At 40.8% G+C, this 24,626-nt stretch overlaps 3 protein-coding genes across 13 annotated transcripts in view; 2 read left to right on the top strand and 1 right to left on the bottom strand.

Annotated features, from left to right (window-relative positions):
• Positions 1–826: 826 nt before the first annotated feature.
• On the top strand, positions 827–10,516 carry LOC117489539 (leucine-rich repeat neuronal protein 1-like). Its single transcript, XM_034138896.1, has 2 exons — positions 827–1,153; positions 7,376–10,516. The coding sequence occupies exon 2, from the start codon at positions 7,624–7,626 to the stop codon at positions 9,763–9,765; it is 2,142 nt and encodes a 713-aa protein (XP_033994787.1). The 5' UTR covers positions 827–1,153; positions 7,376–7,623; the 3' UTR covers positions 9,766–10,516.
• A 450-nt stretch (positions 10,517–10,966) lies between these two features.
• sumf1 (sulfatase modifying factor 1) lies at positions 10,967–18,782 on the bottom strand. 3 transcript variants are annotated; one of them, XM_034138899.1, is made up of 10 exons: positions 18,662–18,782; positions 17,851–18,048; positions 16,753–16,926; positions 16,510–16,584; positions 15,620–15,702; positions 14,083–14,205; positions 13,869–13,983; positions 13,075–13,188; positions 12,934–12,993; positions 10,967–11,731 (listed from the first exon to the last, which is right to left on the bottom strand). In XM_034138899.1, the coding sequence occupies exons 1-10, from the start codon at positions 18,695–18,697 to the stop codon at positions 11,630–11,632; spliced, it is 1,080 nt and encodes a 359-aa protein (XP_033994790.1). In that variant the 5' UTR covers positions 18,698–18,782; the 3' UTR covers positions 10,967–11,629. The 3 variants fall into 3 exon arrangements, with proteins under 3 accessions (XP_033994790.1, XP_033994791.1, XP_033994789.1); XM_034138900.1 differs by lacking the exon at positions 18,662–18,782 and adding an exon at positions 18,423–18,514; XM_034138898.1 differs by lacking the exon at positions 18,662–18,782 and having other exon boundaries at positions 17,851–18,179.
• Positions 18,550–24,626, top strand: part of LOC117489538 (inositol 1,4,5-trisphosphate receptor type 1) — a 64,831-nt gene continuing 58,754 nt past the window's right edge. For 8 of the 9 annotated variants that reach the window (XM_034138894.1, XM_034138891.1, XM_034138888.1 and 5 more), the window contains exons 1-2: positions 19,695–19,786; positions 22,647–22,717. In XM_034138894.1, the coding sequence (XP_033994785.1) occupies positions 19,695–19,786; positions 22,647–22,717 (163 nt within the window). Of the gene's footprint in view, positions 18,753–19,672; positions 19,787–22,646; positions 22,718–24,626 lie in introns of those variants that run through there. The other variant, XM_034138887.1, reaches the window with a different exon arrangement.

Raw genomic sequence — 24,626 nt, 5'->3', positions numbered from 1 at the left:
ATTCAAACACAAGATCAATTGTAGAGAAGCATCAGAGATGGATGAAGCCAAAGTTGCTTGGGCTGTCTAATAACTAATAAGAGAAAGAACACTGCCATGACAACAAATATGTTGATCTCCAGTAAAAAACTGAACTCTCTGCTTCATTCCAACAGCCACAACTTGCATGTGACATCTGCCTAGCACCATTTCTTGTCTCAACATAGATGATCACATCTCTTCTCTGTAGCCAAGGAAGAAGAACCTGTCAGGCAGCTCCCAAAGCAGCAGCTCAAACAGCAAGTGATGAAACGTTGTCATTTGCACTGCTCCCCTTAGAGAGGAAAGGAGGGGGAGGAGCATGAGGAAGAATCCAAACAAGTGACAGGTCTGAAAGAAAACTCTTTATCTCTCTTTCAACATGGACTTCTGTGTGCCCGTGTTTGTACTCTATAGAGACAAAGAGAGTAAACGAGATTAATTATATCCACTTTAAAGCCCATTTTAAATCACCACAATAATGTTGCTATTATGAATGATCAATTAGTAAGTTATTACATTAATATAAACTATGTCCATGGCACCTTAATGTCTTGTGAAGTCCTCCTCACAAACTAAGCCTGATGAGGAATGAACTTTAGTTGACCTGAGGATTGAAAACAAAAAAATATTTTTAAACAGGTCAACAAACAGAAATATTCAAACAATGAGATCATCGGTGCAGTGGGGGTGCCAAATAGTTCACCCAGCACTTCCACTTTAAAATTCGCACTTCGCTGCTCGTGGCCGGCAGCAGGGTGGGACTTTTTGTTCGCAGTGTTTGTGATGACAGAACAGATGGTGAGGTTGCCTGTTTGGGCACCGGTGTGGGTGTCAAACGCGTTTCAGTCCAGCTGACCTGCGCCAGGCAGCTGCTCGTCACTGGAAGCTTTGCGCTGCAGCGTTTCCACTCCTCAAGTCTCACCGTGTCTCCAGCGCTGGAGATCAGAGCAGATATCACAAGCAAGGGGGGTGTTTTCCACAGATAAGAGTTTTTGTCGTTTTAAAAGGCTGATTGTTTCTATTCTAAAACATAATCTGCTACCCCCTCGCGCATCATCCTGGAGCTGCGGATTGTGCACGGGTCAGATACAGTAGCCTGCAGCAGTTTTACGGAGGATTCAGCGCTTCAGAGGTGAGAGCAATGTGCTTATTTTATGCATGTAGTGACATTTTGATACCCATGTATGTCTATAAAATATCTAAAATAATGTTCTTAATTCCTGCTCGGTAGAAAAGGGGGATTTGTCCGTCCGGTCTAGAGTGTAAAACTCGTAAAAATGTAGTCATCCTTTTTTTTGTTTTAAGAAATACACACATCAACAAAGATGAAATTCAACAATAACGCGGTGTCTATCGATGGCATGTGTCCTCGTGCAGCTCACGTTACCTCCACAAAAATGAAAAATGTTTACCTTAACAAAGAAATATCTAGGCTAACTAAACAGAATGCAGCTCATAAAAGTTGTATATTTATCGATGTTTTTCAGAATTAATATGCAATGTGTGCGTCGGGTCAGTCTTTTATCAACAAAGCAGCCTACAATAGTTGATTTGCAAGGACACAGTGATCTGCATTCAATGCACATTAAATTATTATTATGAACCTTTGTTACAATTTATAAATATCAACTGATCAGATATCAGAGGGAGGGGAACCAAACAAATACAATTTAAACCTGTGTTAATTGAGTTGCAAATATTTAGTTATAGCCTATGCATGCCCTACTTTTACTTTATCCACAAAGCCAAGCAATACTGTTAACTGTGAGTCTCTGTAGGGCTCATTATAAAGCTGCAGTCTTGCCAGCAGTCCTGACATTTCACTGCACTGACACCTGCTTCAACAAACGTGGTGTAACATTAACACAAACCGCAGCATCACTCGCTGCTGAAACAGCTGAGTAGCAGCAATTGGCTCGTGTGCTCCATCAAACCTACTTTGCATACCTACGAGTCGAGACATTGGCAGATGTCTGGGATGAAGACACAGAGGAGAGGAAAGACAATCCATTGTTTCTGCTCAGAAGTTTGAGAAAGCAGAGGGAGTCGTATTGTCATGTGATGCTTCAGCTGCTGCATGACACTGGCACCTGTTACTGAGATCAATAACAACCCAATGAACCCACTTATATCAGTACAGCTGTTCATAATTATATAATATATCTACATAGTTATATAGATTAGGAAAGGAGGAAAAGTATTCACTGCTTCACTTGCCAGTTGTTGTCTAGCAACTTCACAACTTGTATGTAGTTTACTTTGTCTTTAGAGTCAAAGCAGACAATTGATCCAGATGTCACCCAATGAGCCAATGATATGGGGGTTTAGGAGGCTCTTGCACCTTCCCCCAATCTGCACAATGCACAGTGATGTATAGCATCAGCTGGGCACGAGGAGTGTGAGAACATGCAAAACAAAGACACGTCTTGGTGTGTGTGTGTGTGTTTGGGTAGGAGCCATTGTGAGCCATAGGGCCTAACTCTGCAGCATGTGTTGGTGCTGGGGTTCCCACAGCAGAGGAGACAAGGGAGCAACAGCTTGACCTTCTCCCTTTGTGATCCTGATCTGAAGGGAAACATGGAAACATGACGATACACTGTGAGTTTCTTTAAAGATGTTATCACTGAGTCAGCTGTTTCGTCATCCTTTGTTTTTTAATAGCAATAAACTGAATTTGTATTTTAGATACAAATGTGGTACAGTAAGAGACTTTAATGCTTTGCAATCTAAGTGTAGAATTTTAAAGTAAAAGTTTCACAAAAACCTGCTAAGACTGTCTTAAAAAAACATTTAGAAGCCCATTATGAAAATCTATTTCAAAGCATTATTAATGACACAATCTTTTTGATTTAGAGGCCAATTTGCACTGCGCAAGTTAATCTTCCTTGACCTCTGCATGGTTTCAAATAGGGATTCCCCTGAGATTAGAGACTTTTGCCCCGTCAGTGTGATTGATCGATGCTCCAATGACAACAAATTGGCTTTTCACAGACATTTCAACAGTAAGGATAGATGAAGTGGAGGGGGAGGATAAGGGCATAAAGGAGAGAGAAAAAATGGTGAGCCAGAGAAGAAAAATTGTGTTGAGATCCATCTCAATTCCGCAGGGGAATAAAGCTACTATGGATTTGCAGTAAATGGAAACACAGAGATAATTTGCCTTGCTGTGACTTTTAAACCTTAATGCAGTTTAAAGAAACAGTGTATGCAACATACGTTCCTCTAATTCCATAAGGGTTTTAGTTTTTTCTCATTGTATCTTTCTGCCTTGTTGCATTTTGAGCCTGTGGCCCTCCAATTTAAGGAAGCAGAGCTCTCCATCCTCTCCCTCTTTACTTTCTTTCCTCTCTCTGAGTGAGTCGACATGCATCCTTCTCTTCCTCGCCTCTACACCTCTGCCATCAGCAGCTGCACCAAAGCCCTGTGTGATGTGAAGTGAGACGCTTGCATACTAATGGAGCAGGAACAGGATGTCTCTCAGGCAGGCCAGCGCAGTGAGGACATGGAGAAAACATCAGGCAGCACCACTTAGCTTCCCAGCACCACATGATAGCTCTGGGTTGACACTGATTGACCAGAAAAAAAACTGTTCAATTAGAAATGTAGAAATATATTACCACAATGTGGTGTAGGCTGGAGTCAGACATTTTAGAATATGTCAATGATGTGGTTTTGTTTAGTGTTTAAAAAAAAATCATATTTCTGTCACCTTTTCGTAGCAGTTCTCTCTGTTCCTTTAGGCTGATGGCACTAATAGCTTTCTTCTCATTTGGTTATGAAACAGACATGCCGGTGGCATAGCCGTTGCTATGGTGATAGCATGTCTGTGAGCCTGTTGTGCGCCTGCCGATTCAGAAACACTGCTTACATTTTGCACCCAGTGAAAAAGCCCTCAGAAGACAGGGTAAAAGCATAGCCTTCTATGAAAAATGATGCAGTGTGCTAGCAAGAGACGTCCCTTCTGGCTGCACCAGGAGCAAATCATTTTAGCAGCACTGCATTTAAACTTTTAATAAGGTGTTAAATCAAGCCAGATAAAATATCTTCAAACTTTAAAATTCACATATTTAACAAATCCTTCAAAAGAATGAGTATTTTCTAACTTCTGAAAATAGTGTTCGCCGCTTGCACACACAAACACCTTCAAAGATCTAGAGAGAAATGCTCCCTGCATCTCACTGGAGGTCTGTGTTTCTTTAGATACTCTAATTAACTTCATTGCTACCAGTATTGTCCAGAGATTCTGTTTCATAACTAAATGTATTAGGGCCTTAGCATGAAGCACACAAAGCTCATTATGTCCCACAATTACATCTCGCTGTCTAGCTTTGGGGCCAGTGATCCTCTGAGGCTTGAACCCAGTGGAAATATCAGCTACTAGGGGGTGTGTGTGTGTGTGTGTGTGTGTATGTGTGTGTGTTTTAAATGTGTAATGTGTTCTTGGATTAAAACCTCATAAGGATTGGGTGAGCAAAGACAGTAAATCCCTCCTGGCTTCAATTCCGACAGTCCGCTGGATAACGCCAAGCTGTTGAAGGATTTTTCTGCCTCCTTCCAGAAGTCTGTGCATGCATGCATGTCACAGAGTGTGAGTCAACGATTGGGGAAACAGAATGTGTATTTTGTGGCAGTGTGGAAATGGGTGCAGTGTAGATAAATATGTACGCATGCATTTTAAATGATGCTTTCTACAGTGTCTTTGCTCTCAGCCGAAGAGGCCTGCTTTGCAAGTAAGATAGTTACTGTGAACTCAGACTTAATCTTTGATGCAATCCCAGAGAACATATGTAAATGAAGATGTTGTCCCACCAGAGTGATTCTGTATAGCAAACTATAACAAACCTCACTCCGGTCTGATTTCAGTTTTTCTGCTCTCCCTATGTTTTTAGACATGACCCTAGCCAGGAATTTGAAGCAGACAAAGTTGACTATTTCTCCGTAGAATCCATGCATTTGCATTTTTTTTTAAAGAAAGATACCAAAAAATAGTATGTGTTTACTTGTGATGATTTCTAGAGCTATTATTTCAGATTGTAACATTTACGTAACACAAGTTTCGGTTTTAAAACACCATGTCAAAGTGAAAGTCAGAGGTGTACCGTTCTTAGAGTTAGATGCTGTGTAGGGATGGATGGAGTTTGATTTTAAACACAATGTACCAGAGGGGCAGAACCAACAGGTGGGAGGTCAGCCTGGAATTTGTCTTTGGTTTACACAGCTTTATTGTAAAAACTGAAAGGCATCCTTAAACACAATAGTTTATTCCAACCACGTCAGTGAAGCTGCCCTGCGGCTTCCAATAGGTATATGGGTGTACTAGTAAGTATGGGTTAGTGTACTGCAGTGATTTTGAAGAAGTCTATCAGTGAAAAAGAGCACATGTGCTCAGCAGAGCTTCTTGGTTCATTAAGGTCAACACGTACACACAGTGAGAGATAGGTGGGAACGGATGCAGACCCCATAGTGCTGCCATTCTGCCAGAAACCTGGTGCCAGGTGTCTGAGTTGTATGGGCTCAGCATGAAACCAATGATTACTCCGCCTATCTCCTCCAATGTAATACCCAGCAGCGCAACACATGGAGGACAGATAAATATATCACTAATCATCTCTATATAACAGGGCACAGTATATCGACGGGCAAGTAGTTAAATTGAAAGACATTTAAATTGATTGTTTGAGAAACTGAATGATGCATTATTAAAAGGCAGAAGTGGTTGCCACATAGAGCCAAGTGAAGGTGCAGGTCGCTGCTGCCATACTGCAGTCACACTTTGGGAATCGGTTAGATCAGTTTGAGTGTGACCGGGTCATTGCAGAGACCAGCAACATGATACCAGGAACCACATGTGTTCACTTAAAGGGAAATAAACATGGATTTGCAGTGAATGCTTATCCACTGTATTTGAGAAAAGCTGCTTTACTGGTATGTTTTACATTTCTATAAACAATCTCATGATGTTGCTCTTCTGCATAGCATAGTGTTCCATTTTGTATTTGCTGAGATGCTTTTATACAATTGTACATGCAAATGTGGAGGAAAAACTGTGAGGAGGTGTCAACACATTGCAGGGCGTGAACAGACAGCAGATGAAAGGAGAGGGAAAACAATCCGTTTTGTGTTAATATTGGAAGAACTTGAAACAAAATACACCCAGCTATATCTTTCTGTTGCACACACAGACACTAACTGGATGCTCACCCTCAGTTTATTTATCAGGATAAATGCAATTTTCAGTGTGAGTCAGACTAAGAACTGTGGTGTTTAATGAGTGAGAGAAAGCCAGGAGTCTCTCCATTCTCTCTCTTGTTAATGTAAACTACATGCAAATGAACAAATGCTTACAACACCTGCACACAGGCATGTTTAGACATTTTTTATATATTTTTTTTGTAATTTGTTTTTATTGAATCAGGCACAGTGAGTTTACATTTATACAGTCAGTATTTTTTTTTTTTTTTTTTTTTTAATACAAAAATACATGGCTCATGGACACATTTTAGAATTTGTTAAAAAAAACTGATGACTGATTTCTTATCCGCATTGCTCATGGTTTCATATTTCCTCATGGAAACTGAGTATGTACCTGTTATCCCTACAGACGTCTCTATGAATTTCTTTCATGAAATTGACAAATGGAAGCAAAAGCGTAACATATTACAACTCCTTTTGGGGCTCAGCCTGTCAGTCCCTTCCAATCTCTCTCTGCTTGTCTTTCTTTGACCAAACCTGGACGAGTGCGGTGTGCACACACAACGACAGCAGCACTGCATGGCTCCATATAAAAGAACAAACAATCTAAATTCACCTTACATGTGTATGACTGCTTTCCATGGGTCTGTCTCATAAGTAGCAAGTGATTAACAGTGAAGAGCACACACTCCCTGTTCTGTTATGTAATGGGCTCACAAAGAGAGCTGCAGGCTGTGCCCACCCCACACAGTCTTTGGAGAGGATCACTTGTACCAAGCTGGTATGAAGATAATCTACCCAGCACAGAGTTAATTACACAGAGTATGTAATCTCTAAAGCGACCGATACACAACACAACAGGGAAGCAGAACTAATATCATCTTAGACACGGATAAATCAGTAAAAAAGTCTGCTTCATTTCATGTGCTAGTTAAAGCATATTCTATGGTTATTGGGCAGTAGGGTGGCACTGTTTAAAACTGTCCCTTTCCTCATTTGTTACTATATACAAGGAAACCAAATATGTCCCTCTAATTTACTAATCACATCATCTATTTAGGTGTTTTTAAGTTTATCTAATTCACTTACTTTTTGCAAACAGAAAATAAAAAGTTGCATATTTAGGTTGTACTCTAACATTTTGTTCTCTGTCTTTTCTTAGGTTCAAATCTTTGCATGAGGAAGTGAAAACAGACAAAACTATCAGCAGAGATTAAGTTTGGACCAGATGATCTTCTGACCTGGCTTCTCCCAATACCTTTCTCCTGGATTTGAAGTCACCACAATCAATAGTGCCTGCAGCACGTAGCTAGCAGTAAGAAAGACCAATGCTCATGAACTTTCCCTACAAGCCTTTCTCTAGAACGCTGCCACTCATCTAAGCTGTGTGTGAGCAGAGAGAACAGAAACATGGCACTCAGCTCAGGGCCTCCTCTGCTCTGGCTGTGCTTGGGATTATTTATTTCCTTAATTTCGCCCGTAAATGGCAACGAATGTCCTCATTTGTGTGTATGCGAGATCCGACCATGGTTCACCCCCCAGTCGACCTACAAGGAGGCGACCACAGTGGACTGCAATGATTTGAGGCTCACGCATATCCCTACCAACCTGTCCACTGATACTCAGGTGTTACTGCTCCAAAGTAACGCCATCTCTCACACCAGAGGCGAGCTGGAGGCACTGTTCAACTTGACAGAATTGGATTTGTCCCAGAACAACTTCAGCACTGTGGAAGCTGTGGGCCTCAAAGGCATGAACCACCTGACCACCCTTCACCTAGAGGAGAACCAGATCAGCAAGTTGCCAGACCAATGCCTGGGAAACCTCTCCAATCTCCAGGAGCTTTACATCAACCACAACCAGATAAGCTCCATTTCCCCTCGGGCCTTCGCAGGTCTGCACAGCCTGCTGCGCCTCCATCTTAACTCCAACAGGCTCCATGTCATAGACAGTCGCTGGTTTGAAGAAACACCTAACCTTGAGATCCTCATGATCGGGGAGAACCCAGTGTTTGGCCTACTGGACATGAACTTCAAGCCTCTAAAAAGCTTGAGGAGTCTTGTCTTGGCTGGCATGGACCTCACTGATGTTCCAGCAAATGCTTTTGTTGGTTTGGATAGCCTTGAAAGTATTTCTTTCTATGACAACAAACTGGTAAGAATCCCTCAACTGGCCCTTCAAAAAGTTCCCAATCTGAAATTCTTAGATTTAAACAAGAATCCAGTTCTCAAAATCCAAGAAGGAGATTTCAGGAACATGTTACATCTAAAGGAGCTGGGCATAAACAATATGATGGAGTTAGTTTCAATTGATCGCTATGCCCTGGACAACCTACCAGAACTGACAAAGCTGGAGGCCACTAACAACCCAAAGCTGTCCTATGTGCATAAATTGGCTTTTAGGGACATGTCATCTTTGGAGAGCCTCATGCTGAACAATAACGCCCTCACTGCCCTTTACCAGCACACTGTAGAAGTGTTGCCTAATCTGCGGGAGATCAGTCTGCATCGTAACCCATTGCGTTGCGACTGTGTTATTCAGTGGATGAGTTCCAACAGAACGAGTGTGCGCTTCATGGAGCCCGTCTCCATGCTCTGCACCTCCCCACCAGAACTCAGAGGTCAGCCGGTTCGAGAGCTAAGGCTGCTGGATTCTCCGGAGCAATGCCTGCCCCTCATATCCCACGACACCTTCCCCAGCCACTTGAACCTCGAGCTGGGCATGAGTGTCAGTCTTGACTGCAGGGCCATGTCTGAGCCAGAGCCTGAGATCTACTGGGTGACTCCTCTTGGGTCCAAAATATCAATTGACACTGTGTCAGAGCGGTACCACTTGAACAATGAGGGGACTCTGCGGCTGTCTCATGTTCAGGTTGAGGATTCTGGTCGTTACACCTGTGTGGCTCAGAACACAGAAGGAGCAGACACACGGGTTGCCACCATCCGTGTAAATGGCACTCTGCTCGACAGCGCCGAGGTGATGAAAATCTATGTCAAGCAGACCGAGCCGCACTCCATCCTTGTTTCCTGGAAAGTTAATTCCAACGTCATGTCCTCCAACCTGAAGTGGGCCTCAGCCACCATGAAGATTGACAACCCCCATATCACTTACACAGCTCGTGTTCCTGTAGAAGTTCATGAGTACAACCTCACACACCTTCAACCTGCTACTGAGTATGAGGTATGCCTCACGGTCTCCAATGTCCACCTGCAGACACACAAGTCCTGTGTTAATGTGACAACACGCATCGCTACCTTCGCCATGGACCTGTCAGCCCAGCACCCCAGTGCGGCTGTGTTGGCTGTCATGGCGACCATGCTGGCTTTCCTTAGTCTGGGCACAGTGGGCGTCTACATTGCCCGCAGATGGAAGAGGAAAAACTACCACCACTCTCTGAAGAAATACATGATGAAGACTTCCTCCATCCCCCTGAACGAGCTATACCCTCCGCTCATCAACCTGTGGGAGGCTGAAGGAGAGAAGGACAAAGACAGCAGCGCAGAGGGAAAACCCTCTCCTGTTGACACCACACGTAGTTATTACATGTGGTGAGGATTTAGTACGAGCCCTGGTTGCCTCTCCAGCAGCACAAAAAGACACCCTTTTGCCATTTTGGTGCAAAAGCCAAATAAAGTTGCAAATGTTTTTTTGTATTCTCAGCTTTGCTAATAAGAGGCAGAGTGATCAAGGACAGGATTTGTATTAGTATAGCGTATCGCCTTTGTTGGTTTGTTTCTTTATCTTAATTGTTTTGGATTATCCAAGATGGCAGCTGTATTTAGCCTCCAGGTTGTATTAGTTGCTATGCTCTTGTTTCTGTGGTGCATTTTGACTCATTTCCTTTTGGGTTAATAATACAGCAGCAGGGGCCGATGGTCTTCTTGCAGCATTAGTAGCATCAGTGTTTCTTTTAATGTTGTGTAAAACAGGTAATCTGTTGTGCACTGATAGATAACGGAGTTTGTATGAACTTCAGTTAAAAGCTGACAGCTGAGTTAAGACTTATTTAACTGTCTACTGAATGTTAGCAATTGTGCAGTAATGTTGTATCAACTATACCTTTGAACTTTCAGATTTAAATTGCAGAAATTAGAATTTTAGTTTGCTGATTAAATGTAATGTTAATGCTAGAAATTCAAATGTTTGTTAAAACATTATGGAGGTGCACTAGAAACTTTTCAACCCTTTTCTTGTTTTCTCACTTATTTTGCTAGACTTATTTAGCTTATTGCTTAGTTTATTATTTTCACATTTAATCTGTATGCTGAAGAAGTTACAATAAATACTTTTTCTTTCTTTTGCAGACGTTTGGTATTTTTTCAATCCCCAGTTTAGTCTCTTATCCTGTCAGACAGACACTCTCACTTCCCACTGATATATGCTGTTGGTTTCATGCGGAGTCTTAACCGTATGTCGAGAAGAACTTAAACCCATCTACGTCCAAAAACTGTCTAAAGTAGCTTTACCATCACAGTGCTCACATCCTCACAGACAGAGCGTAATGTGTCAGCTTAACATCTCAATATGCACATCAAAGAAACTTGTACTGTACGCAAAGCACATTCATGAGACAGATAAACAAAGAGATGCATATTCAAGCATGTGCTGCCCTCTGGTGGATGCTACATGATAACTAGATAGCTAACCTGCATCATAATGTTTGTATAGCTGTCAACAATGATAAAACACAAGGGTAATAGCATTAAAGCTAACAATTCCCATACAAATCAAGTGCAACATTTTGAGTCACATAAAGACAGCACCATTTTTATTATGGCCAAATATGACATTTAAGATTGGGTTGTTTCACCAAAAATAAAAATAAGTCAGGATGATTCCCTGATTATATTTCTTTCACTTAAAATATAAATTCACAAATACAAAAAGGAGAAAGATGAATCGCATTATTTAGGATGCTGTTTGTCACAGATTTATCAGTAATTGTAAAAATTATAAGCTTTTACAGTATGTACAATAATCTTGCAGCAGTTGCACAGTATGCATTTGACATTTACTGTATATTTCACAATCTATTCAGTCAGGTCTATTAGTCTGGATCTCAGCTAACATTTTTGATGATTATAACAACCTTTAAACTTCTTCCAAAGAGTTTTTGCCATTAACAAACCATACTGATTGTTGCCACTCCAAAAGCAGAAACAGCGTTATTCAGTGCCTGCTCCACCAATGCTCAGAGACGTTAGGAGAACAGAAATGTCATTTCTTATAAAAAATTAAGTCTGAAAAAAGTTATAAAATATTTTATTTCTGAGAATATCTGCTTGAATGGAAGACGATCTCTATGAAAATGAAATGGCATATATGAAGTCACTTTCATTGGTTAACTGTACAACCAACACAAGAGTTCAGGAGCAGCTAGAATAAGGTACCGTAGCTTTAAGACGAGCAGGTCAGGTCACCGTTTCTCCTGAGAGACACAGCGGAAACCAAGATTAGAGGCGGCACTGTCCGGAGTGTTTTGGCTACGAGCAGCACATCGGTATCTATAACAGTAAGACTGAAAAACAAAATAAAAATGACTGTCAAAACATTCCTTTTTCTCATCAATGGAACCTGCTTTATTACAGTATATTAAACATTTTCATCCACCACTTCATTCACTGTTGTGCATGTTTATTACCCATTTTAAAATGTTGTCCTCCACCACCACACCAAACCTATATTATGAGGACTTATTTTTCATGCAATTAGTCGCATTTCCATGGCAACTGGCAAACAGGTGTTGTCACCAGTGGGCGGCTAAAATGGTGTTGCAGAAAAAGTACTTAATGCATTAATAGAAGTTCTCTTTTCCTTTTCAAATGCAAAACAGGATCTGACTAAGGGACTGTCCACACACTAACACATACACTACTCTAGCCTCAGGTTTCAGGATGAAAAGAGAGAATAGGGGAGTGTGCATGTTCTCTGTAATCTAACAGGTGGACAGTCACTTGCTATGAAACAGATTTGCATTACTACATCACTCACATCACAACATACTCTATTGCACATTTAAATCTAACCACCTTATGAACCATTATAACTGTTCAAACATGTACAGTGGAGGAAATAAGTATTTGATCCCTTGCAGATTTTGTTAGTTTGCCCACTTACAAATAAATTAACAGTCTATAATGTTAATGGTAGGTTTATTTTACTAATGAGAGAGAGAATATCAAAAAGAAAATCCACAAATGGACATTATATAATGACCTCAGGGAAAATCTTGTCCCTGAGGTCCTTAGACAGCTCTTTGGTCTTGCCCATGGTGGAGAGGTTGGAATCTGATTGATTGATTCTGTGGACAGGTGTCTTTTATACAGGTAACAAGTTGATATGAGTACTTTCTTAAAGGAAGGGGACTTATGTAACCGGTCTGTGGGAGCCAGAATTCTTGTTGGTTGCAAGGGGATCAAATACTTATTTTCCACAGTTAAATACAAATCAATTACAAATCAATTTTTATCTTTTATATAATGTCAATTTCTGGATTTTCTTTTTTATATTCTCTCTCTCATTTGTAAAATAAACCTACCATTAACATTATAGACCGTTCATTTATTTGTAAGTGGGTCAACTTACAAAATCGGCAAGGGATCAAATACTTATTTCCTCCACTGTATGTATACACTCAGACTGTTTTTTTATTTCAAGTTTGATACAAAAAAAAAAGAAGCTATATAGAATAACAAGCATTTACGTTATAGTCTACTTTACCTTGTGGCACATGTATGACCCTCCCTTCTTCACCTTGTCTGTGCCTGACGAAGGACCAATCTGAAGGAGAGAGAAGTTATTAGATATTAGCTCAAAAAACAAACCTGAAGAACTTAAAAGCTTAGAGATAACGTGTTTTACTGGGTTTTGTTGATGCTCTGTGGTGTGATGAACAGTCCACCAGTCTGAGGTCCATTCCCATGCATTCCCCACAATGTCATGCAGACCGAAACCATTGGCTGGAAAGGACATCACCTGCAGGGAGAGTATTGCCACATTTTAAAGAATTTCATTTGAAACACTTGTATGTTCTGAAAGTCTCTTTATTTGATGTAAGCCCTATGGATGTGTACTACTGTACTTGTAGGTCCATGTATGTATGTTTTACCAGAATTAAATTATTTTGAACTAATCCAGACATACAGATCATCTAGTGTTGAACTAGATTTCAGGTAATTCAATCTGTTTTTATCCATTACTTCTTTCCTATTGCCAAGCTGCTAAAATTAGGTGGCTATTTGAATGTTACATTTGTATCATTATAATACAAAAAAAGCCCCTTCTTTTCAGGTAGTGGGATCAGAAAAAATGCAGTTCCTTCAGAAGCGTATACTGTACCATTTAAAAATCTGAGTGCATTTTTTCATGCTTGATATCTTTAAATCAGGGCTTCAAACCTCTCATGATAGAAAAAGAGATTGGATTAACATGATGTGATGGTTTTGCATTTGATCTTCTTGTAGGACTCAATCAAATTCTGAGATGAGCTCTTATTTCCGGAAACCGTTCCTTTCCTGTAGCTTCTAAAGGCAGAGACTCAATTATCAACCTTATTCCAGTTTTGCGACAATTGCTTATAAGCCCCTCACATTCTTTCATACCTGAAATATGTTGCAGTTTTAACACACCCATAACTACATCCTCTTTGGTCTTACCGGTGAAGTTTGAATGTATCCATCCTCTGCAGAGTTATGGTTGGGGAAGTCCCCCTGCCAGAGGTTGGCATAGTGCTGTCCTTTCGGGTTCAACTTGTTTCCCCAGGGGTAAAGTCTACATGCAAGACATTGACATGGGACATACTGTATGAAAACCACAGCACATTGTAAGCATATTGGCGTATTTTAGTCATATAATGAGTAAGTATTGTACCTGTCTTCAAGGCCCCCTCTGCAGGCGTACTCCCATTCTGCCTCTGTAGGAAGTCTCCTATTGGCCCAGGAGCAGTAGGCGACTGCATCGGCCCAAGACACATGTAGAACAGGATGGTCCAGCCTACACAAACACAGGTTTAGATTTAAACACTGGAGTTGTATTTGCTGAAAATAAAGAACAATTATAATGAAATAAAAGAAGTAGCTTTGGATCATAAATATTCAAAATGTTCACATTCATGTTTCAAATCTGTCTAAAACAATGAGTGAAATAACTTCTGGTTGTTTGAACTTAACCTACTTGTCCACAACGCTTGTAATGAAATCCTTTCTTACTGTGAATCCAGTGTAAGTGATAGAAAACAAAATCCACAGTCTTTGTGCTCTTTAAAAAAAAATGCATTTTGAATTTCAAGTGAAGCTTACAGTAGGCTCCAGCAGTCTGAGTTAAATTATTAAATGGATTTCCTCCAATTATATATAAAGTATTTTTCAAGTTCCTAATCCCCCGTGTTTCTTTAAAATAACTTATTCAGGGACGGCTGTTGATAAGGCTTGCCGGTCAAATAGAGTTCAGAAACAGCAGCCCCCTCAGTTTTTATTGGACAGCATGTCAGGAGCCAATCAGTTACTTTGAAAAGTTTAGTGTTATATTGGCTTGGTTTTGTAGTTTTTGTCTGCCAGTTCACTCCAGAGAGTTTGATGGATATATGTGAAGTAAATGTTGTTTTGCTGGTTGTTTAAAGTGGACCTATCATGCTATATTTGAATAATATATTGTAGGGCCATACCTATATAAGGTATATTTATACGTTTTCTTTTTCAAAATACCAAACAGATCATGCATTTTAGCCATGCCTCATTTCGCTCTATTTTGCTGTCCTCCACCCTGTCTTTGCATGCGCTGCAGCTGACCACGCCCCCCTGCAAAGGAGGGGGCCGAGTTACGAGCGTCGTGTTACCATGCTGTTACCATGCCACGGCAACCTCTCATTCCCCTGATAGGTCAGCACCGCCGTCCTGACGTCAGAGGAATGTTCAAATCTGGATCAGTTTTTATCAGATCCGTTGCAGCCCCGTTTTTAGAGATTTGGGTATGGAGGAAAAGAGAGAGGGTTGTGTTTTCTGACACTTGGTGAGTTCCTTGGAACACCGGGGACACATATTCATGTATAAAAGACGTACAAAAGTGCATTTTGCATGATAGGTCCCCTTTAAGGGGTTAGAAATATGTGGGTTTGCTTTTATTGCATCCATTGTCAAAATATGATTCCATCAGTGACTTTTATAATGAGGTTGAAAACACTATTGAATAGGGTCACAATATGAAAAAGCAGGGGTTTTCTACAAAAAAAGGGCCATAACTTTAGATGACCCCACTTCTTACTGTATGTCTCAATCACTGCTAAAGCCTTGTCCTTGCTTAAGCTAAACTTGGAAGAGAACGGAGAGTGTGGATTTTGTCCCCTATCACTTAGACTGAAAGCTCATCCAAGGACTATTTGGGTTTCAGGGATAAAAAGAGAGCTTTCTACCGGTCTGTGATGTTGGAGTCTGGACCATTAGGGTGCCTCCAGTTGGCACCTTTGACTGGAAGCCACCAGGGGGCAGCAGCCACCTGAAAACAGAGTGATATAGATATAATGGTTACAGACTGATATTATTTTTTTTTCATACTCTTCATTCCATTTTCTCTTACATTTACATGTCATTTGGAATTTGCTTATGTCCACAGATTTGGAATGGTACTAATGGTTTCCACTATACCACACTAATGGGTACACAGCACTTTCCCTGCCACATGACAGCTGAGATGAAGCAGTCAATACTCTGCTATCTGGTTTACATCTGTGGGAGGGCTGTGGCCTCAGGCTCTCTGTGAAGATTCCCAAGACTCTTAAATAAGAGAAGTATATGTTTACATTATATCTGTTTATGACACCGACCATGGTGCAAGGAACATAAAATAAATATCAGTAATAACTAGAAATGCACTTGGAGAGCTAAGATCTCTGACAAGGCCGTTTCCTAAAGTTAAAATAATGTTTCTACAGTATCAGCCCCTTGATTGGGATCGGACTAAAAATGCAATGTGTTCTTCTTTGACCAAGCTACAAGCAAGTTCAATGAAGATCTTCCAAAAAATAAATAAGGTTACCCTCCTACATCTGAACAGAGGGTATAACACTGGAAGACAATGACAAGTGTACAACATGTAATATATATTTCTCCCCACATTTATCATTCTTTTAAAAATGATTACGTGTTTCTCAACGAAGAACAATTATCAAGGTGTACACATGTCAGGAGTTTTTACACAGGGCTACAAAAGGATGAAGCCAATAATCATGGCACTAAAGAATGCTTTATCTGGATGTAGCACAACAAAATGAGCGGTACAGGACAGTTGAATAACTATACTTACAGCTTGGGTGATTTGGTTTTTTACACTCTCGCTCAAAATCCCCTCGAACACAAATGAGTCTCCGAAGTTCTCTGCCTAAAAATACAAGGATAAAAACAATGTGAGCAAAGGTGATGCCGATTAAAATCATAACACTGAAACATCACTGCCAAATATTTGTTTTAATAACGATTGGTTTGATTTATTCAACTAATTTTTTATTAATTCAAAACACAGCTTATGGGTTAATCTATAGACAAATACCTCAGTAATGAATCCTGTGGCATTGACAAAGCCCTGAAACTGTTGGTTTGTCACTTCCTGGATCTCCATGTAGAAGGAGTCCACGTGCACCGGCCTCTGAGGGCCCTCGCCATCTGCAGGGATGGCTGGGTTGTCCGTCCCCATCAGGAACTCTCCTCCAGAAATCAGCACCATCTGTATGCATTAACAGACCAATGAATCTCTTCACTTTAAAGAAAGTAACAGAAATAATAGTGATGAGATACTTTAAAATGGCTGGGAACCTAGTTTATTCTAAGTGCAAATATCTATTTGAGAGCAAACCACTACGCTTCACAATGTTTCCATACACTTCAAAAAGACAAAAGCAAACAATACAGTTTTATACGGTATCAAAAGCAACACATTCAGAGATCAAATATTGTAAGTAAATGAATCAAATATCAAAAACGAACCTTAGGAGAGGATACAATTATTTGGTTAACGTTCGTACATAGCCCAAAATCAGATTGTCAGTCGGCTATTTACATATTTGTGCAATTCAAATGCAGTGTAAATGCAGCTTTTAAGCACATGGTTTATATGCTGTTTTTCTTCCAATTTATCCTACACAGTGGCACCAGATGTGACCTATATTTAATGACTGTGTATTGTGCAGGAACACAGGAAACCCCCATGCCTCTGAGGCAGTGAGACAAGGATCTAACCAAAGCCAAAACTAACAATCCCATTGGTGAAGCTTGTTGAGGGACACACTTGAGCAAAAAAACACATTGTCTTCCTCAGAACCAGCTAAAAGGTTCTATATTGAAAAAGGAAAAATAACTAATATTGCATACTGATGTCAACTACAATGCCACCAACATGCAGTCTTTCTCATAAACATTTTACAACAATACTATGCACTGGGAGACACTTTTGTGGTAAATGTAAAATACAAGGGACTCAGATCATGCTTTTTCAAAATGGAATTAGACATGTTTAATGTGGTCGGAAAGGCGGTCTACATTTCTGCACCACTTTTGGTTAAGTTTTAGAACAAGATGGTGGTCTATTGAGCAAGTGTCTCAATAGGGACTTTGTTACATTTCTTCTCAAAGGACAAAAGAGATGACTTACCTGACTAAGTATATTCTCGTCATCTCCCTGAGCCTCCTGCAGCCTCTCATTGGCGCCTTTTGAGTATTTGAGAGCTGGGTCTGCAGACACCGTGCTGTCCTCCACAGGCTCCACAGCAGCGACTCTCTTCAGGTGCTCACAGCCGCAGCTAGTTGCTCCCTGAGCGGCTACGGGTTCTGACTGAGCCCCGCCTGAATCCTGAGTACAAAACACTTCGTTCACACAACAAACGATGAAAAACAAGACAAAACATCGCACCATCTTTGCAGGACACCGGCTCAAATTCTGCTCATGATGTTGATACTCTTACTTCCGCAAAGTCACGTGATCAGTCAGCTGGTTGCAGTGTAAGAAAAAGTAACTCTTTCCTGCCCGAAGTGAATATGTGTTGTGTACTTTTAATTAAAAAAGTAATACAATTGCAAACTATGAGTAGGGCCGGCGAAAACAGCAAATGGTGTTGGTTTGAAGTAAATAAAATAACTTCCTTAAACACTAGTAAATAAAATACTTGTTCAAAACCACAAGTGGTGCTGTTTGACAGTTTATTTAGTTAAATAGTTTTTCTTCACCATTTAAATCAGGACTTCGCGCTGGGAGTGGTAGCACAGCCTGGATTCTCAGAGGGATGGGACCACATGGACATAATTTCCCAGTTTTCAACACTACGGCCGCTTGAGAAAAAGAGGTGGCAGCGAGCCAATGAGCCGCCTGCCTCAGTGCACACAGCCCAGAGCACCGACAGGCGCGGAGAGGTGATAGAGCTGTCAGAAAAACTGGATTATTACAATCGCTGACGCCTGGATCTCACCCTCGGGCCGGTGGTGAAGAGGAGAGCCACAGTCATGTTGTCCTAGCCGGTCGAGAGAAGGCTGAGCACCCCAGCGTTTACCCGGACCGAGGTAAAGTTGAGCACACAACTTGTACAGTTGACCATCTTCTCTTCCTATCCGTATCCTCTCGTAGAGGAGAAAAAACAGTTACTTCGCCCTCCTTAAATGGTTATTAAAGTGCTCACAGCGCTCTTGATGTCGTCGTTAACACAGTAGGAACAACAAATGACCAAGAAAACGATACCTCCTGATTACTTTAAAACGGTTGCAGATCCCGAAGCAAAAGACAGCCTACCATCGTTTACTCAAGTTTCATGTGACTTTCATTGGTCTAACACTAATAACAGGCCTGTAGGAAAGATGCGCGCGTGTGCTTTGTAATAGCTGGTCATTTTGTGTTGTATGTCATTATTTTAGGCTTGCAACAACGCCGTTAGTTTATTTAGTATACTTTATCGACCGCAGTGAGAGGCAGTGGTTGGAAACAGACAGATAACCTGAATGAAGTGGACCTGCGGTGCACACATATCAGCTTCAGCGGCGATGACCTGTTGCAGGTGCATAAACCTTCCTGCTAACTGCAGCTCATAATCATTAACTGTCCAGCCTGAGCCTCTACAAACAGGTAACAGTAACAGCAGAGCATTTCCCTGCAGCTTCTATGCAAATTCCAGAGAGTAGTATCAGTGTAGTCTCAGGGAAGCCTCTCTTTTTCAAATTTCACTACTGATCAAACGAGGAAATGTTTCTGTGAATGTTGTGTGAGTGTACTGTATGATCATATCTGCAAATGCCCAGTAAATATGAGAATCCACCAATTGTTACTGACTGAAGTTGAATGAATGTAACTATAGATCATCATCATCACACTATTACAGATAATATCAGGAAAGAATTACAAATAAGGAAGCTTTTTCTGCTTTTTAGACTTTTGTGATAACATATTGAGAATATCATATACTAATCTTCACTCCTTTCTCTTGCTGTAGGTGTTCTCTGTGTGTGTCAAACATGTCGGATAAGATGTCGAGCTTCCTACACATTGGGGACATCTGCTCCCTGTATGCAGAGGGATCCACCAATGGCTTCATCAGCACACTGGGGTATGTCCATTTTGCCGGCCGACCATTATGTGTGGGCCCACTTCACACTTTTCTCTCTTCTACTGCAAGCTGAGCAGTATGTCCGAGAAGGGAAGTCACACTAGTAGTGGTGTTAACCGCTTTTGAGAATGTCTGATATTTTGGAGAGCCACATTGTGGTGCCATCAGACATCACTGCCCACCATCAGGGACATAATGTGATTAAGTGGTCTGGATGAAAGTTTGCAGTTTATCTCACAGACAAAGCTATGAATGCAGTGGGAGGCCTTTGAAGTGCTGCTTTGGCCATGGCTGACACTGATAGTGATGGGAGAAAAGGAAATGTATAGGGTGGAGAATGCACAGCTATGATGAAGTGTGTGTGTGTGTGTGTGTGTGTGTGTGTGTGTGTGTGTGTGTGTGTGTGTGTGTGTGTGTGTGTGTGTGTGTGTGTGTGTGTGTGTGTGTGTGTGGTGTGTGTGTGTGTGTGTGTGTGTGTGTGGTGTGTGTGTGTGTGTGTGTGTGTGTGTGGTGTGTGTGTGTGTGTGTGTGTGTGTGTGTGTGTGTGTGTGTGTGTGTGTGTGTGTGTGTGTGTGTGTGTGTGTGTGTGTGTGTGTGTGTGTGTGTGTGTGTGTGTGTGTGTGTGTGTGTGTGTGTGTGTGTGTGTGTGTGTGTGTGTGTGTGTGTGTGTGTGTGTGTGTGTGTGTGTGTGTGTGTGGAGAGGGCAGAGTTTGAAGGTAAACACTCAGGTGGTGCTTTGCACAAAACTGAACACAAATGGTAAACCTGTTACACAAACCACTCATTTACCCACACAGTCAATTGTTTTGTTGGTTTCGTGAATTTGTTTGAACTCCTATTTGGAATAAAATATAAAGCAGTAAGGAGAGGTACATTTCACTATTCAATTCAATTTTTGGGAACCTTGTTCTATTCCCGATTTAAAATCAAATCTCCACTCAATAAGGATGCTGATCTACTTTAGTCTGCTTTGCGTTTATAAAGTCTGTGTGGCAAATTGTTGCATGAAAGCAGAATTACAGTGTGTAATTGTTCAGGGAGCTTTTATAATTTAAAAAGATTGATCAACTGTCGAAACACACAAAGGCCAACCCAAGACAACACCTAACATTTATTCATGCTAAACTTGCACAAATAAACACTTTTTACTAAAACATTTTTAGTATTGCTCCATTTAAAGTGACTTCAAGTGTTACAGGTTATGCAAAAAGTATTGCCTGTTACATGAATACACTTCAAAGGCTTCGACTAGCTACCTTTTGATTTGACAGGAACTTTCCAATTAAAAAAAAAAGGATTTGTTATTCATGTAATTATTCAACAAATCAAACGATAGTGCTTGACACTACTTCGACTTGGGCAGTGGTATCCATCAGTAGCCCCTTTACAAAACGACATTTTGTAGAGGGTTGTGAATCGATTAAGAATCTCGATTCTTTCATTAAATGATTTCCCCCCCCCCAAGCAACAAAAGCACTTTTGAGTTCAAATGGTAGGTGCCGTCTCATGTGTCCTGCATCTGTAAAACTAACAGGGAATCAGCTAAGCGTTCAGGACCACCCCTGCTCATGAAAAATTGAATGACCTACAGCAAAGACGGAGTCACTACAGAGAAACTGTGGCCTTTCTCGAGTTTAAGCGCTTCCCACGTACACACACTCTCTCACACACACATACTGTACAAGCGAACATATTTACAAAACTGTCATGACAGATTTGGCCCGGGGCCATCTATTCCACGCACAACCACCAACTCAGCAGCATTCTCCAGATCTTCTGCCCTTAGAGGAGGAAATAATTTTCCGAATAGAGAAAGCTCTTTGAGTATTTCAGATTCTTTAGCGGAGCAGCATTTCCAGCTCCTATTTGGTTACTGGGTCTGTAAGAGAGCTAATTAAAAATACAAAATGTTAAATATGCTGTTGTTCAGTTAGGGTTAACTGTTAGCTGTTGTTCGATCCACACATCGGATGATCGCACACGCTGTATGTTTCTTCTTAACATGCCCTTATATTTTCTCACTCTTTATTTAAGTCTGCAGCCTTGTTCCTTGAGGTGTACAGACTGGAGCAGTAGACAGGTCTGTTTGGACAACTGCAGACATTCCCCGGGAAAAGGCCTGAAATGGATGTGGGATTTGGCCCATGTCCACACGAGTGTTATTCTAAGCCAGTAAAAGTTCAATTTGTCTCTAGAAATTCTAGCCTGCCCAAGGGTCATCTAATCCCAAATGATTTCATTATTGTTTGGAGGCATAGGGTATCAACATGCTGCAGCTATGTTAGAGCTCTCAATGAAAACAGCAGCACCAGTAGAGTTTTTTACATACAAAAGCTTTTTTTGGAGAACTTTTGTGTATTGGCCACTCCCATGTTTAACAATCACCCAAATCAGTTTAAATTGAAACCTTCATGATCTGTTTTCAAATAACAAACACAATCTTAATACATCTCTATAATTAGTTTTAATAATTTTTTCAATGATGCTTACTAAAACCGTAAATGTATTTTTCTTCAGTCCAAAATCCATAGCTATTCAATTGACTATTATAGAAAACGAATAACACCACCACATATTCACATTCGAGAGGATAGGTTATCAAAAGTGGTTGTAGTTCAAGTGTTTACGTAAAGAATGAAAAAACATATTTGACTATGAAAAGCAGCTTAGTGGGCCATCAGTGATTGGTTTCATTCAAAGATAAGACATTATAAACATATTGTACCTTTTTATTTACAATATGCTAAACAAAATTCACAGTTAAGAAATACAGAACGCGGTTTACCATTTTCTGTGAGTGTGTCTGTGCTTGTGTTTCCTGCATGTGATAACCAATGTTATTCCGTGTTTATATCCTTAGTTTGGTGGATGATCGCTGTGTCGTCCAGCCTGACGCGGGGGACCTCAACAACCCTCCGAAGAAGTTCAGAGGTAAGAGACTCAGAGTCCCCTCCTCTCCTCCCCCTGAGGCCTGACATCATCACACTAACTGCTGACTGTTTATACTGTGGCTCTGTGAGAGAGACGCTGCTGAATCTGTTATGCTGTGTTTCTTTGGTGACAGCCACAATATCTCTGTCCACTGGACTTCAAACAGGGCTGTTAATGGTGTGTGTGTGTGCGTGTGCACAAGCATCCATGCATGTGTTTATAGCTGTGTGTTTGCTTGCATCCATTGCTTGCAGAGGTATAGAGGCGGATCAAGAGAATCAGCTCTGATGTTGATTTGTTGGAAAACATCATGCTGCTTTAAGAAGAAAAGACTTAAGATGTCTCCATGGGGGAACCCGCTATTTTTAGCTCCCATACAGGAAGTGTAACTCATGACCCTCGGTTCTCAGGCTGGAGGCTTATATCTCTGGGGAGAGGCCTGGCCCGACTTTATACAGAGAATAAGAGTGTATTAAAGGCATGTCTAATTTATCTAAGTCTTCTAAGAGGTTCGAAAACAGAACTTTTTCTGGTCACTGCTGAATGAATATTTGATTGAAAAAAAACGCAACATCAGAGGATTGTTGGCCGGTGAATGAAGTCTGATAAGTTTAGAAAGTATGTATAACCAAATGTAGTTTATCAAATCCGTAGGCCATGTGTTTTATCAGTTTGACTTTGAAGCTTGTTGGAGAGTGAGCATACCACACACATGCCCACACTTTGCATTTAGGATGCCTTCTGCTGTCTCCAGAGTATAAAGAAGATTGCACCATATTTAGATAGTAGAAAGCTTTGATCCGAGCGGTATCCACTCAGCTCGGTTCTTCAGTGGCTCTTTGGTGTCCCGGGACAGGTTATCTCCCCCTAGAGACAATTACTGTCAACACGATAAACACAGGCTGCAGACTGATGCCTCCACCTCCTGCAGCGACATGAAGGACGAGTCTTTCACTTTCTGTGTATGCCGCTGTGTTTCAGATCTGGACACAAAGATGGGAATACAGTACATGTCAGAAAAGCAAGCCAGCAGTGTCTATACCGGTCTTATATCTGTAGATGTTCTTCTAAACCATGTTCCCAGTCATCCAAGCATAACAATGTACAGTTTGAGGAAACGTTCATTGTGTTTTCTCAGACTTTATAAAGGCTCTAAAACCATACAATCTAGATGAACTCGTATAGAAATGTAAAAGTGTAGGCTGAATATTTGATATCTTAAATAGTTTTAGGTATTAAATTGCAGTACTCGGCACATTTCATTTGCAATAAGATACTAAAGTGACTTAAGTGTGGTAATAATATCATGGGTCCCCTAGTTCTTTGCCTTAACTTGGACACCATTATAACTGTTTAAATCATGCACTATAGTCTTTAGAGTTGATTATTTTATTTTGTGTGACAGCACAACATGTTAATAGGGAGCTTCCTATTGGCTCGCTACATACAGGAAGGCTTTTAGTAATCACTTTGCCTCATTTAATCTTCTTCACACCCACACTAGGTTTCCCTCAAGTCACTAGTAAAGCTCCTCACAAGTCACAGTTCACCCAAAGGAAAAGTCTTGATCTAAATGTGACCAACTGCAGTACACAACATGTTTGCCAAATGTAAAATGATTGCTGGATATTTTAGATATGTGTTTAAAGTTTTGTGCTTCCTTTTTATTTTATTAAACTTCTTCAATATCTGTGCAGCAAAACAAATGTAGTTAACGTTGTACATTAGAGAGTTGCCTTTTTAATTGTTTATGTGTCTTGACAACACACTTGAACATAAGCTATGAGTGCTGTTAAAGTGGCGTTGGTAATTAATTGGCCACGCCAGCTGGTGTTGACCAGAAGAAGCCTTCATGTCATTGTGAGAGGCTTCTGGATGTCTACCATAGGTGAGGATACGTTCTATAGTA

This window comes from Trematomus bernacchii, unplaced genomic scaffold, assembly GCF_902827165.1.
Source record: "Trematomus bernacchii unplaced genomic scaffold, fTreBer1.1, whole genome shotgun sequence".
NCBI classification, from domain to species: domain Eukaryota; kingdom Metazoa; phylum Chordata; class Actinopteri; order Perciformes; family Nototheniidae; genus Trematomus; species Trematomus bernacchii.
This window is presented reverse-complemented; position numbering and strand designations above follow the sequence as displayed.